The 13,474-nt window shown below is 41.3% G+C and overlaps 1 protein-coding gene across 5 annotated transcripts in view; it reads right to left on the reverse strand.

Moving 5' to 3' along the window:
* The window catches only part of BCHE (butyrylcholinesterase), a 48,001-nt gene that overhangs the window by 20,472 nt on the left and 14,055 nt on the right, over positions 1 to 13,474 (reverse strand). For 2 of the 5 annotated variants that reach the window (XM_039713828.1, XM_039713826.1), the window contains one exon: positions 3,439 to 4,960. In XM_039713828.1, coding sequence (XP_039569762.1) covers positions 3,439 to 4,955 — 1,517 coding nt within the window. In that variant the 5' untranslated portion in view covers positions 4,956 to 4,960. Of the gene's footprint in view, positions 1 to 3,438; positions 4,961 to 7,826; positions 7,950 to 8,020; positions 8,197 to 8,869; positions 8,978 to 13,474 lie in introns of those variants that run through there. The other 3 variants (XM_039713825.1, XM_039713827.1, XM_039713824.1) reach the window with 3 other exon arrangements.

A 13,474-nucleotide genomic window follows, 5' to 3' on the forward strand; every position in this document is an offset into this window, starting at 1 on the left:
TCACACGATAATAAAAACCAGAGATCACTAAGGTCAAAGTTTGGGCTGGAAAGCCCCTCATGAGAAGCAGCTCTGGCACCTCTCAGTCCCTCCCAGGGAGAAAACACCAGGAAAAACAACATTTCTTCCAGTTTTGTTGACTCTACTTCATCTCCTTTCCTCTGCAGGCTGCTCTCCCCTCCCTTGTGCTTTTGTACTTCAGCACATTAGAATATTAGGTCAAACACCCTCACTAAAAAATGTGCTGTACAATATTTCTCATTTTTGCTTGATTTTTCTCTTCATCTTCTGGAGACATCAATGGTAATTTTCCCCACAGAGATTTGCCCTTTGATCATGCCAGAGTTTCCTACAAACATTATGTCAAAGCGGGGCTTCCCCAGCTCCTTTTAAATGTTTGCTGTGCTGGGAGAAAATAAAGGATCACTTATTAATTTTGGAAATATTAAGAATTTTTATTACTTCCCCACTGCTTGCACACTCTGAATAATGGGATACAGAGCCTTAGGTGTGTCTGCTCTGGATAATGAGTAAAGGGTCACACCTAGGGTTAATCCTGATCTGATCTTTTACTAACAGAAATTGCTGGGTTGTCTTGTTTTTCCCAATAGTGGTGGTTTGGATCCTCGTGGTGGGAGCAAAGGGAGGGATTATTTGCTGTTTGCTGTGGAAACCACTTGAAATTCAATCTGTGGGGTAATCTAATTATAGTGTGAATGATGATCAGAGTAGGTGACAGGACTGTCTTCCACAAACTTAAACCTGAATGTACCTTTTGCTGTCTAATTTTAGGAGCTGCAGTGACAGGAGCAGTGTTTTGCAGAGCAGGTTATCAAGATTTATATATAAATATATATACATAAAAGTTATATGCATGAAAATTCAATATATACATGAAAATGAAATATATACATAATCCAATGGAAATCAATAGTTGAAAGAAATGTAAATATCGCTCTGCAAAATCAAATATAGACCTGAATTTCTCTTTTTCCACTAAGAAATAGTTGTGTTCAGTGGCAGGGTGTGCTGTCTCTGGTGGAAGACCCTGCTGCAGGCTCCTTTAGGGCAGGATGGGGAGCAGCAGGGTGGAACAAGGAACTTTCACTCAGTTTGCTCTCCACCAACACCAGCCCCAAAGGAACGGTGTCACAGCACATCTTCATGGTGCAGGAAGTGTTCCCAAGCCTTTCCCAACATCAGAATTCATCTTGGGAATCTATCAGATGCATTTTTGGCATTGATAAATCAACCTCCCAGCTCAATTCCAGACTGAATCCCACTGAAGACTTTGCTCTGCATCACAGCCCTCCCCACCAAACTCACACAGAGGGATGTGCTCAGGCTCTCAGCAGAGAGGGAGGCAGGAAGAGCTCGTGGATTAAATTTTAGATTAAATTTTACAATAATTAAAGCTGTATGAAAGCATTATGCAGTGATGAGTGCAGCTATTGGTACAGCTATTTTGTGAGTTTTAATATGCTCATCTCTTCTGGTAAGAGAAATATTTATTACCAGCTCCAGCGTATAAAGGGGATGGGAGTTGTTAAGGTAATTAATCCTCCTACAAATCAAGGCAATCAATCAATTAGTCAATCAATCACACTGATTGATAAGTAAATCTGTTAAAAAAGGGATACACATAAAAATAAGCAGTGAGTTCACCATGGAGGATGAGAGGAAGGGACAGTACAGGGCTGGGAGTTGGCAGCACCAATTTTGGGGTGTCCTGGAGTTGGAGAGAGCCCAGGCAGGGGGGAACATGGATTTGGGATGGATGGTGGAGCCTTTGACAAACGGCAGCCCAAGATAACACCACGAAGCACAAACAGCTCCTGCCTTGGATAGATAAACAGGGAATGTCAGGTTGAACTGGGAGGGAGAGGTGACACCTGGAATTGCAGCTCTGTGGGGATGACAGTGTTTAATTCTGGCAGGGAAAGTTCCAACAAGGTGTGGATGAATCACAGGTTTAAAGGCAGAGAGTTATAATTTGAGAAAAAGAACATTAGTGCAAGTCTCAAGGGTGTGACCCTGTTTGTTTAACAAACAATTTCAAAAAAAGGAATAAGGATTATTTTAATAGATCCTTAATAATCAACCTCTCAATGGAACAAAACCAATAAAATTAATCTTACAAATTGTCAAACAAAATGTAAAACCTGGAAAATGCAGAGTTAGAATAGGCAAATTCAGTCTAGAAACACTTACTTTTATAATGTAACGTTTTAAGTGGAATTAAGGTTTAAAACAGCCTAACAATGTTTGTTCTGGATTTTTAATCAGTGGAAACATTTTTAATCAGCGGGAACATTTCAGTCCTACCTGTATTTTGTGTTATGTACAAGGTTGGGTGGACTAAATGAGCACAGTGGTCCCCTCTGGTTTCTAATCTATTTAAAAAATTAATTAGATCCTGTTCCAACGTTGATTTCAGCCTTTACAAATCTATATATCCTTGACAAATCAAACAAAGGGTCCACCTTAGAAACAGAATTAATGAAGGATTTTAACACTAAAGTTAAAGAAATGTTTTTAGAGTGTGAATTGACTGTTTGGTTGTGTGTTCTCCAAGGAACAGATTTTTGTACATATAATTTTCTCAGGAGAGAGAACAAACCAAACTTCTGTAAAAAGATACCTCCCCTTCCCACCAGGCTTGGGACTAATCCTACATGATTGTTGTAGTGGGGGATGTTTTTGTTACTGCTCTGAAACATTTTCATTTCCAACTGAGCATCTCATTGAGAGCCCCCAGCCGTGCCGAGAGGAGCAAGGGCTGCCTCGCTCCTCCTGACTCCAGCTGGAGAGAGGCGTTGGATTTAATCCATTCCAACACCCAAATGAAATACTCCTATTTGCTCCTTGTGCAAGCTGAGCCATATTTCACTTCAAAAGGAGCGGACTGGAACTGGAGAGTGATTTGTTGTGGGCTTGCACTCCCAGTACACAGGGAGGAGAGGCTTTCTGAAATCCCCATCTCTTTATGGTGTAAACATAGCACACCTCCCTGTTATACACCTGAATGTTCTCAGCAAATTACATCCTCAAGGAAATTGGGCTTTTTTCCTGCTACTTCTACTGCTGGAAGTCTTTTCTAGTGTTTGAAATATTTTGTTTGTAACCCTTGAAACCACTACCTGCCTTTGGAACAACCGCTGCCCTGGCAAAGAAATGTTTTGTATTTGCTTTTATGGCTGGATAAATATTGATCCCTTAAGCTTGTCCAATACAGGGATCAACACATCAACAGTTTGTTTTATTGAAACAGTGCTTTTGTCAGAACTAAAATAAGAATTCTGGATAACTGAACAATTAATCTGTTTCCATCATTCCAGCCAGGCTCCAAAGCAGCACTGAAAGAGCAAAGCTTTTCCCCAGGCTGAAACAACCAACCAGCCAAACAACCAACCAACCAAACTTCCAGAGTAAACTCACCCAGTTTTGGCAAAAGTTGCCCAGTGTCTCATCATAGAGCGGCTCAGGAGCTCCTCAGCCTTGGTGTAATTCACTCTCCTCTCCAGGGGCAGCCCGAACACAAACTCGATCTCGTAGCCATGCATGACCCCCATCCACTCCGGCCAGGGCAGCTTGGAGGAGCGATGCTCAAAGAAATAAAAGAACACGTGGTGGCCCAGCTGGGCAAAGCTGGTGCTGAATTCCACTGCAGGACAGATGATCTGGTAGTCCCCGATAACGTCATCGATGGCATCCCGGTAGTGCTCCGGCTTTCCCAGGTTTTCCCAGTCCGTGTAGTGGAAGATGATTGACTCTATGGCAAGCTTGCTTGCTCTTGGGAAGGCCAGAGTTAAAGCTGCCTCAAACTGGGTTTTGTTGATCAAGCCATCGCTATCCTTGTCGAGGCCAGGGGCTCCATATGTCAGAAATGATAACCCTTCATCCTTATTAACACCCACCAAGATCTGGGTCTCTTTGAAAAGGCCATTCTCCATCAATACTTCTGGCATGTCCATCAGAAAATCACCGTCCACACTTGGACAGAAATATATTTGTAAAAGAGAACCATATGGAACGGCAAAAATTTCATTTTCCACTATTTCCTTTGGGTCCTTGCCTTGGAGGCAGAAAATGAGCTCTGACTCGTTGCTGGTGGGACACTGGAGCTGTTTGGCCAAAGCCACTGCTCTGCTCCTGGCCTCAGAAGATGTAATTGCAGCCCAGGGGGCATTGGCAGACCCACTCTGCAGGATGGCCCTGGTGAATAAAGGGTGGCTTTCAGGAGAAAGGAGGTGATAGGTGACAGAGGCCGAGCCAGCGCTCTCTCCAAACAGAGTCACACTTTTGGGATTGCCTCCAAAGGCTGCTATGTTCTCCTGGACCCACTGAAGTGCCAACCTCTGATCAAACAAACCTGCATTTCCAGGAGCTTTCTGGTTTCCTGGCAAGGACAGAAATCCCAATGCACCAGTCCTGTAGTTCATGGAAACCACGACCACTCTTTCCACCCTGGCCAGAAACTTCCCATCATAAACAGGCAGGGAAGTGGACCCGGACTCGAAGCCACCACCATAAATCCACACCATGACAGTGGCGTTCTTGGGCTTGGGAGAAGGAATCCACACATTCAGGTACAAACAGTCCTCACTTAGGTTGGTTTTTGGGTTCCACATCTCTGAGCCAGCAAAGCCCGGGTAAGTTGTGTCTATGGGCTGGTAACAGGAATTTGCATGTTTGGTGGCGTCCCAAACATATTCCCATTTCTCCCGAGGTTCTGGTTTTTGGAATCTCAGCTTCCCGATGGGGGGCTGCCCATAAGGGATTCCCAGGAAGGCTGTGACTGTCCCCCCCAGCACCTGCAGGCTGGTCCCTCTGACTTTGCCCTTCTTGGTTGCAATGATGTTCTCTTCAGGCACCACCTTCCTGGTGAACACAGACAGGAGAAGAAACCCCATCAGAAACCCGGTGCAGAGACTCAAACCATTTGTCCAAATCATGATGCCTGCAACACAGGATGAAAAATAAATTCAGAATTAGTGTTGCAATATATTAGTACCAAAATGGTCTGTTAAATAAGGGCGCAGATCCCAGGGACACTGAAAATGAGAAGGTGCTGCTACACAAAGAACAGAAGTTTTTAACTGTAAGTTCTTGTTAGTTATTTGTGTTACAAAAATTGTGTACAGTATTTAGTATTTGGTCAGTACTTCAGAAAAATTCTCTTGCTAAAAACTGTAGAACTGAGGAAGACAAACGAGGAGAGATGAAATCGTACAAGCAGGCTCTGACTACTGCAGATGATTTACCCACCAACCAAAACCTAAATGAATTATTTCTTCTGAGATCTTGTTTTTCTAGAGCATCTTAACCAAGTTTACAACCAGCAGAGTCATATGAAGCAGTCATACTTTTGCTATTAGAATTAATATTAAAATGATAAAACATCAAGGATTTTTGAATATATCAAGGCAGTGCCTAATAATTTGGATAAGGTCTGTTCTTTCCTTCCTGAGAACTTTTCCAAGTGATGATCAGTATTACCTTAAAGCTAAGTATATAAATGTTGATTATTTACCACATCTAAGCACCCAACCTTTTCAAATAAAACCTCAGCACCATCCTTAAAACTGAAAATTCACAAAAAGCCCATTTGCATAAATCCATTTATATGGTTTACATATCTGAAAATGCTCAACAAAGCTCCCTTCTATTTCTTTTTTTTGCCTGTTTCACTGTCACACATTGCATGCTTTGTCCTGTCCCTTTAAACAGGCCATTCTTTGTTAATGAGGAGCACTCATGTCCTTAAAAGGAATGAGGATAATTTTTCTGGAAAATACAGCTGTGGCCTAATTTGAGCTTTTCCTGCTTATTTGCCTGTTCTTGGAAGGAAAATGCAGCAGAGGGGTGGAAGGGAAGATTTTGTGCAAAGGGGCTCCTGATTTTGAGACAGCATCAAAGGAGCAGGGAGTAATCTTCAGGGACAATATTTTTAGCATTCATCTAAACAGACAGAAAATAGATAATTTTTAGAAAAGATAAACATTTATGGTTGTTTTGTTAAAATAAAATAGATGAGGTGGCGAATGGGGGCGATAGACTTCAGAGTTGGTCTTGCACTGCACCAAGAATTCAGCTTGACTGAGAGAAACCTGCAATTGCCCCATTTTTGGTTAAATATTAGAGATGTGATTTGTCAGTTCATGGGGTCCAGCACCTCCCAAGGAGTTTGGGTCAGCACAGCTCGCCCAGGCACAGGCAGGAGGCTCAGGGACACATTCACTGGCTTTTGGCTCCCCTGCTACTGTGCCAGGCATGGAATCAGGGAATATTCTGAGTTTGAAAGGCCCCACAGGGATCATCCAGTGCAGCCCCTGTCCCTGCACAGACACCCCAACAATCCCATGCTGTGAATCCCTGGGAATGTTGTCCAAACCCTCCTGGAGCTCTGGCAGTCTCGGGGCTGGGACCATTCCCTGGGAAGCCTGGGCAGTTCCCAGCACCCTCTGGAGGTAGAACCTTGTCTGATATCCACCCCAAGCCTGCACAGAGACCAAAACAAGAGCCTGTATTTACCCCAGTTTGCTAAAACATTCAAGCCTAAATCCCACTGTCTTTGGGCATAACTTATTGGAGAATTGGGCATAACTTACCCAGTTTGCTGAATATTTCCAGCCTGCTAAACCAACACAGACTTGGGATTATTTTTTTAACAGAGCATGTTTCATTTTAAAACTCTCTCAAGAAGATTTAAGAGAAGGAGAGGTGAGAAGAATTATTTGGTTTGCTCTGTAAATCTGTGCTTAAAAAATCATTAGTGTTGAGCATCCCAGGACTCCTCTCAGCCCCTCTGCAAAATCAAACCCAAAATCCTGAAAAGCCACCAGGGCTGGGAGAAGGATAATGATGGAGGAGGGATCCAGCTGGGTTTTGGAGCACCCAGCAACACTATGAGATGGAAGAAGCTATTTCTCTAAGTCTGTTGTTGTGACACTGTTACTTCATTAAATTTGATCATGACACAACCACAACAAGCTGGAAATAATAAGGTATTTAAAATATTGCAATTATGAAGAAAAAATGATGCTACGAAAAGCAAGAGAGTTTAAAGTTCCTCAAGATTAATCCACCTAAATAGTTAAATAAATAAATTAATAATAATTAAAATTAATTCTCCTCCTGCACTTTCCTGTTAAATAAAAAGAGATGGGATAAACAATGTATCATTGCAAAATATAGAGGCAATCATTTTAGATCATGATAGCAGTGAGAAAAAAAACAAAAAAAAAATCAGTTCTGTTCCTTTTAAATTAGCTCTGGCATTTCAAAGAACAAGTTGGATCAAGCTTGAAAAACACAAAACTTTTGTGCTACTGAATGAGAGGACTCATCTACTCCCAGGTCACTCTGCCAATATTAACAAAAGTAGCAAGTGACAGAGGATTATTATTACACCTTGAATGCCTGGCAAATATTACATTTAATAAGGATTTTAATGCTGCTTTAAACCAAACTCAGCAACGTAAAGCAAACTGAGCAAAACAAACATTACTTGATTATTACAATGAGAGTAAAAGGGTCAGAAGATTGCTTTAGCTCATCAACACCAACCCAGCAGAGTTATATCATGCAGTGTATTTGCACATTGTAAAAACCTGCTGCTGTAGTAGTTTCCCCCAGCAAAAGTTAAACAGACTCTACTTTTGCATTCTTATTCAGCGAGGGAACACTATTTATTTCAAAGCCTCTTTCCTCCCCCTTGCAAATCTTTACCCAGCTAAAAAATCTATACACCGGACTACATAATCGCTATTTAAATAGGAAAGATGGTTGAATTAATAAGTGATTTCTAGCTCAGCTTAATTTACTTAGCCCAGGATCCCTTGAATAATGCCAAGGTCTGCTACACATGCTGTTCCATTTGCAGAGCAGAGGCAGCTTCCCCCGGAGAGCAACAAATGGGCAGAGCAGAGCGTTCCCAGAGATCCCAATCCCCGCGCAAATCAAGCTGAACCGCAAATTATCCTGGCAGGCAGAGACGTGCAAAGAGAGAATCACTTACCCTGCTTCTATTACAAGAAACTACAAAGTTTTTAAGAGTGGGGATCTCGGGATCCCTGGGGGAAATGCAGCGGTGCAGCTGCTGCTTTAAGCCCGTAAATTGGCCAGTGCTGACATTATAATCAACTCTTTCTGACATGGAGCTCGCGAGAGTTGGCAGCAGCCACTTGATCTGCCTCCCATCCCACATCTGCTCCCAGAGCAGCCCTGGAAATGCTCCAGGGACAACCCCAGGCTGGGCAAAACCAGGCACAGAGCTGGGCGAACACAGGGATTTGTTCTGTGCACAGGGCATCTGTTTTATAAGAATAAACAGAAATGTAAATATAATAATTCAAGCCTGCCTTTCATCTTGCTTAGAGCCCTCACACCTGTAATTTCTTTTTTTCTTCACTGTACTCAAACCTCAGATTTTCTTTGTAAATAGGTATTTATTATTGGTTTTAATAGCTGTGGCAGATAAAACAGGAATGTGCCCTGCCTGGACATGTCAAGCACCAGCTGCATCACTTGGCTCCTGCCCATCCAGGCTGTGGCACAGATCTGCATTGTCCCCTTCTGATTTTAGGGTTAAAAATGGGACCCGTGTGGTGTCACATGCTGCTTGCTCTCTTTTCTTAAGCCTCAAACAGGAAATCACCCGTGGTGCTAAGCACACCTGATATCCTCCTGTTTCCTGAGGCTCCTGAAATTGTTCCTACCAGAATTCCATGCTGCAGGTGCAAAGCCAGGCTGAACCACAGCTGGGGGATGTGTCCTACAACACAGCATTAAAGTGCAAAAATTCTACAGGGTACAGATGAAAACAGAGGGTTGGGGAAAAGAAAAAAGTTCCATACACCACCCTTACAAACTTTCTTGTCAAACCCCCTTCCCTGAGCCATCCTCCGGAACCAGAAAGTCACCCCTTGGAGCTGGGACTGCTGTTCCCCAGCAGCATCTGCTCTCTAGCTCTGCTCTGGAAAAAAAAAAAAAAAAAAGGCAATTTTTCCACCATTTAAGCCTTTTTTTTCTGCTGTCCACATTTTCTTCCCCCTTTAAAGCCAAACACAATTACCTTCCCTGTTTAATAATCAAACTACAGCTCTGTTTCAATTACACAAAAGCAATATTTGGCAACGCATAGAACAGGAATAAAGCAGAAATAAAAAGTTAAGGATGAAGTTTATAGACCTTAATATGGAGATGACAAGTGGGGTTTTTAAAACCAGCATAGGAATTAGTGTTTTTACAGAGGAAAGTTCAAGAAAGCAGCATTATTTAATTTCTCCTGGTAATTTTACCTCGTCCTTTAGGATCAGACCTTCCACAGGTATTTTGCATGGATATGTTCACTGGAGAGAATATGTCCCACTCTAAACCTAAACCACCATGGCAGGGGTTGGTACTGGCTGATTTTTAGGATCCCTTCAACCCATGCCTTTTGAGGATTCCATACTTCTATTAAAAATCCCTAAACTTTCAGCACAGAACTGTCCAATACAATGGGATTTCAGAATTCTTAACCAAGATTGTTAACTCAGCAGTGTAATAGATATATGTAATAATAAAATAGTAATATAATATTGTAATAATTATAATGATAATATAGAGTAATAATTGTTAAAGAAATTTTTAGTAATAAAATTTTAAATTATAATTTAAAAAATAATTAGATTCATTAAGAATTATTTCTGGTGACAACTCTTGCTGATCAAAACCTTTCAAGTGCAGGAAACACTGAATGGTGCTACTCAAACTGAGGCAGTTCTCAATGTTTCAGCATTTGCTGCCTTTCTCTGCTGCCTGCTCAGCCCATTTGGGGACGTGGCCAGGTGACACACACTTCCTTCATTTCTGTGACATCAGAGGGATGAATCATAACCCCGAAATCTTGTTAGAGGCCACTTTAAAGCAAATTTCAGATGCTTATGACCATGCTTGTGCTCTTAACCTCTTTGCCTTGAGCAGCAGAGAAGCAGCAGGAGACTCAAACACTAAAAATGCTGCTTCTGGCTTCATCTGTTTTCAAACCTTGTCTGCTTTTCCCTTCATTGCTGTCAGGGCTGTGCCTTCCCCTCCCTGCTCCTCTTCAGAGAGCCCAGGGCACCCGGAGCAGCCTCCTGCTCCAAGGCACTGCTTTACTAAATGCAAAATGTGGAGTTTTCTGACAAGGTGACCCTGGCATAAGTGAATCCACTGTCTCAGGCTGTTTCCAAGGCACCAGGAAACTCCAAATTCAGCCTTGGGGTTACCTGCATGTCTTCAGGTAACTGTCAGACCTCTCCACTGTTGTCCTTCAGCCTAATGTTCGGCTCTTATGCTGTATTTTTAAAGAAAACTAAGCCAAATTCTACATTTTTTCCCTTTTAATTAAAAAAATTAACATATAAATTAAAGTTTTACAACTGTGCACTGTGAGAGGAAACACTTCTTTTAGTTATTACTTAGCTTGCTAAAAATACCTGTGCAAAAATTAGAGATTAAACACATTTAATGCCCTCAGTAATTGTGTGGAGAGTCATCATTTTCTCCTGTGGGAGAGTGGAAGGAAAGGAGGTGCAAATGGATGAACATTTAATGCCCTCAGTAATTGTGTGGAGAGTCATCATTTTCTCAGTGATCCAGTGGGAGAGTGGAAGAAAAGGAGGTGCAAACCAGTGGTGTATATATATATATATACATATATATATATATATATATATATGCTGTACATGTACATACATATATGTATTTATACTCTTATGGGTTTTGCCTTTTTTAAAAAAAATATCTATATATATTTGTTTAATGAGGTTTTATAAGGTAATGTCATATTTTTATTTAGGGCAAGGTTATTAAAAAATGCCAAAAAAAATGAAAGCGTATTTTTGTTATTTCATTTAATGCCCTCAGTAATTGTGTGGAGAGTCATCATTTTCTCCTGTGGGAGAGTGGAAGGAAAGGAGGTGCAAATGGATGAAATTTTTACATATATATATATATATATATATATATATGTGTGTGTGTGTGTAATGTATATATGCTGTACACCTACATACATATATGTAGGTGTATATACTATATATATATGTACAGCATATATACTCTTATGAGTTTTGCCTTTTTAAAAAAATATCTATATCCATTTATCTAATGAGGTTTTATAAGGTAATGTCATATTTTTATTTAGGGCAAGGTTATTAAAAAATGCCAAAAAAAATGAAAGCGTATTTTTGTTATTTCATGTGTACATGTGACATCATTGTCACATTGACATGGAGACTTTGATCAAAGGAATGTCCAAGTCTCTGAAGAAAGGAAAGCAAAGTTCAGCTCTGGGGAAAATTGACATATTTGTTAGTCCAAGAAGCTTAGAGAACAATAGGTCTCATGTATAAATATATACAGAAATACATAAAAATATGTACTATAAAAATATAACATTTTATTAGGATTTAGTTCACAATTAACTGCCCCTCAGGACGTTACCTAAGTATTACTAATATCCTAAGTCACACACATTCCATGTTATCTCAGGATGGTTTGGGTTGGAAGGGACCTCAAAGCCCATCCAGTGCCACCCCTGCCATGGCAGGGACACCTCCCACTGTCCCAGGCTGCTCCAAGCCCTATCCAGCCTGGCCTTGGACACTTCCAGGGATCCAGAAGCAGCCACAGCTGCTCTGGGCACCTGTGCCAGGGTCTCCCCCCCCTCACAGGAACAACTCCATGCCAATATCCCACCTAAACCGCCTCTCTCTCAGTTTAAAGCCATCCCCCCTTGTCCTGTCACTCCGTGCTCTTGTAAATTCTCTCCTTCCACTGATCTTCAGGACTTAGCAGAGCTGAGAAATCTTTGACAGAGAGAAAAATTTGGAGAAATACATATCTCAGATGTTTCTGGTGGAAAGCCGCTCTCCCAAGGTGTTCTCTGACCTTGGACATGAAGAGTCCCACTCACCAGATTTGGTCCTGCCCTTCTAAGCCATCCACAGCTCAAAAACAGCAGCTGGGCTCCTGCCAGGATAACTGGGCTGAAAATCTTTGCAGGTGTCACCTCAAAGTAAAGGATGTCACACACCAAGAGTGGGCATGTCTGAGGACATATTTACATGCTCACAGTATGTAAAAGTAGGAAACATCCCTATTTTTTAATGGATGAGAGCGAAATCAACAAGCCAATTATATCCAAACTATATTTGATGTCATTTCTGTGAAGATGTGGGGAGGCTGCTTTAAACCTCAGCCTTGGAAAACTCCCCTGGGAGGGCTCAGGTCTCTCTCTGATCTCTGGCTGAATTTCCATGCCGAGCATCTGCGTGACCTTGGCTCCAACCTCTGAGCAAACCACCCCGTCGTGAGAAAAAGCTGTGAGGGAAACAAGCAAACTCCAGCTCTACAAGCTCCAAAAGGTCAAACTGCAGACAGGGGGAAGATTGCTGAGAAGGGGACAGTTAGCAGCTCAAGGACTCGCAGGGAAACACATCAAAGCTGCGAGCTGTGAAATTTTCAGGTTGAAAAAAGCCCACAGAAGGTGGGAGCTCAGCAGCAGCAGCAGCAGCAAGGAATTACTGATGCTGAGCTCTGGGGCTCGCAGCCACGTTATTCTACTGTGAATATTAGGAAATAAATCATTGCCTTGTCCTTTGAGCATATCCTGCTTGCAGAGCACCTTTTCATGCCCAAACACAGGGACCCTGAAGCGTTACACCTCTCAACCATTTCTGTGTTTCTTTTTCCAAATCTCACCCTTGTTAGGAGACTGCCCACCTGTATATATCCATGGGTTTAAACCAGGGACACCCTGAATAAACCTGGACAGGGATGAAGTGTTGCTGCAGATGATTGTAGCTGATGGTCAAACCCGTCTGAAATTCTGCTATTATTCTGCTTATTCCTCACCCCAGAGGGGTTAAAGGGCCAACAGAAGTGTCCAAGAATATATATCTGAAGGGTAATTTGATAGTATCAGGAAAAGTGTTTCAGATACACACCATGAAAATGGGTACCAATTTATTAAGTATACAGAAGACACTAACATTCATGTAAGCCATTAAACATGATTATATTTTCCCCTTATTGGTTCAATTATGATCTGCTGTACCTTTCTCCTTATTACTCTAATTATAGATCAGTATAATTTCCTCTTTATTAGCACAATTATGGTCTGTACTTGTATAAATATCTTGGAGAAATCAGAGTCACTGAGAAAATACAGCCAGTGAAAAGATAAAGATATTATTATTATTATTATTATTATTATTATTATTATTATTATTATTATTATTATTAATGTTCACGTATTCTTAGTTCCTTGTGGTATTACATAATTACATATTTTGTCTTTTAGGGATCAGGTTTCAATGAAGAAAATAAAAAATGATTAATGTGTACTCAACATGACTTGCATGCCATTATTGCTGCCTGGTGTTTAGCTGGCAAGGAAAAAACTATTTAAATTATAACTTAGGTTTCACAGACTGCAGACAATTAA

This window comes from Passer montanus, unplaced genomic scaffold (assembly GCF_014805655.1).
Source record: "Passer montanus isolate IOZ18808 unplaced genomic scaffold, ASM1480565v1 scaffold29, whole genome shotgun sequence".
In the NCBI taxonomy this organism is placed as follows: domain Eukaryota; kingdom Metazoa; phylum Chordata; class Aves; order Passeriformes; family Passeridae; genus Passer; species Passer montanus.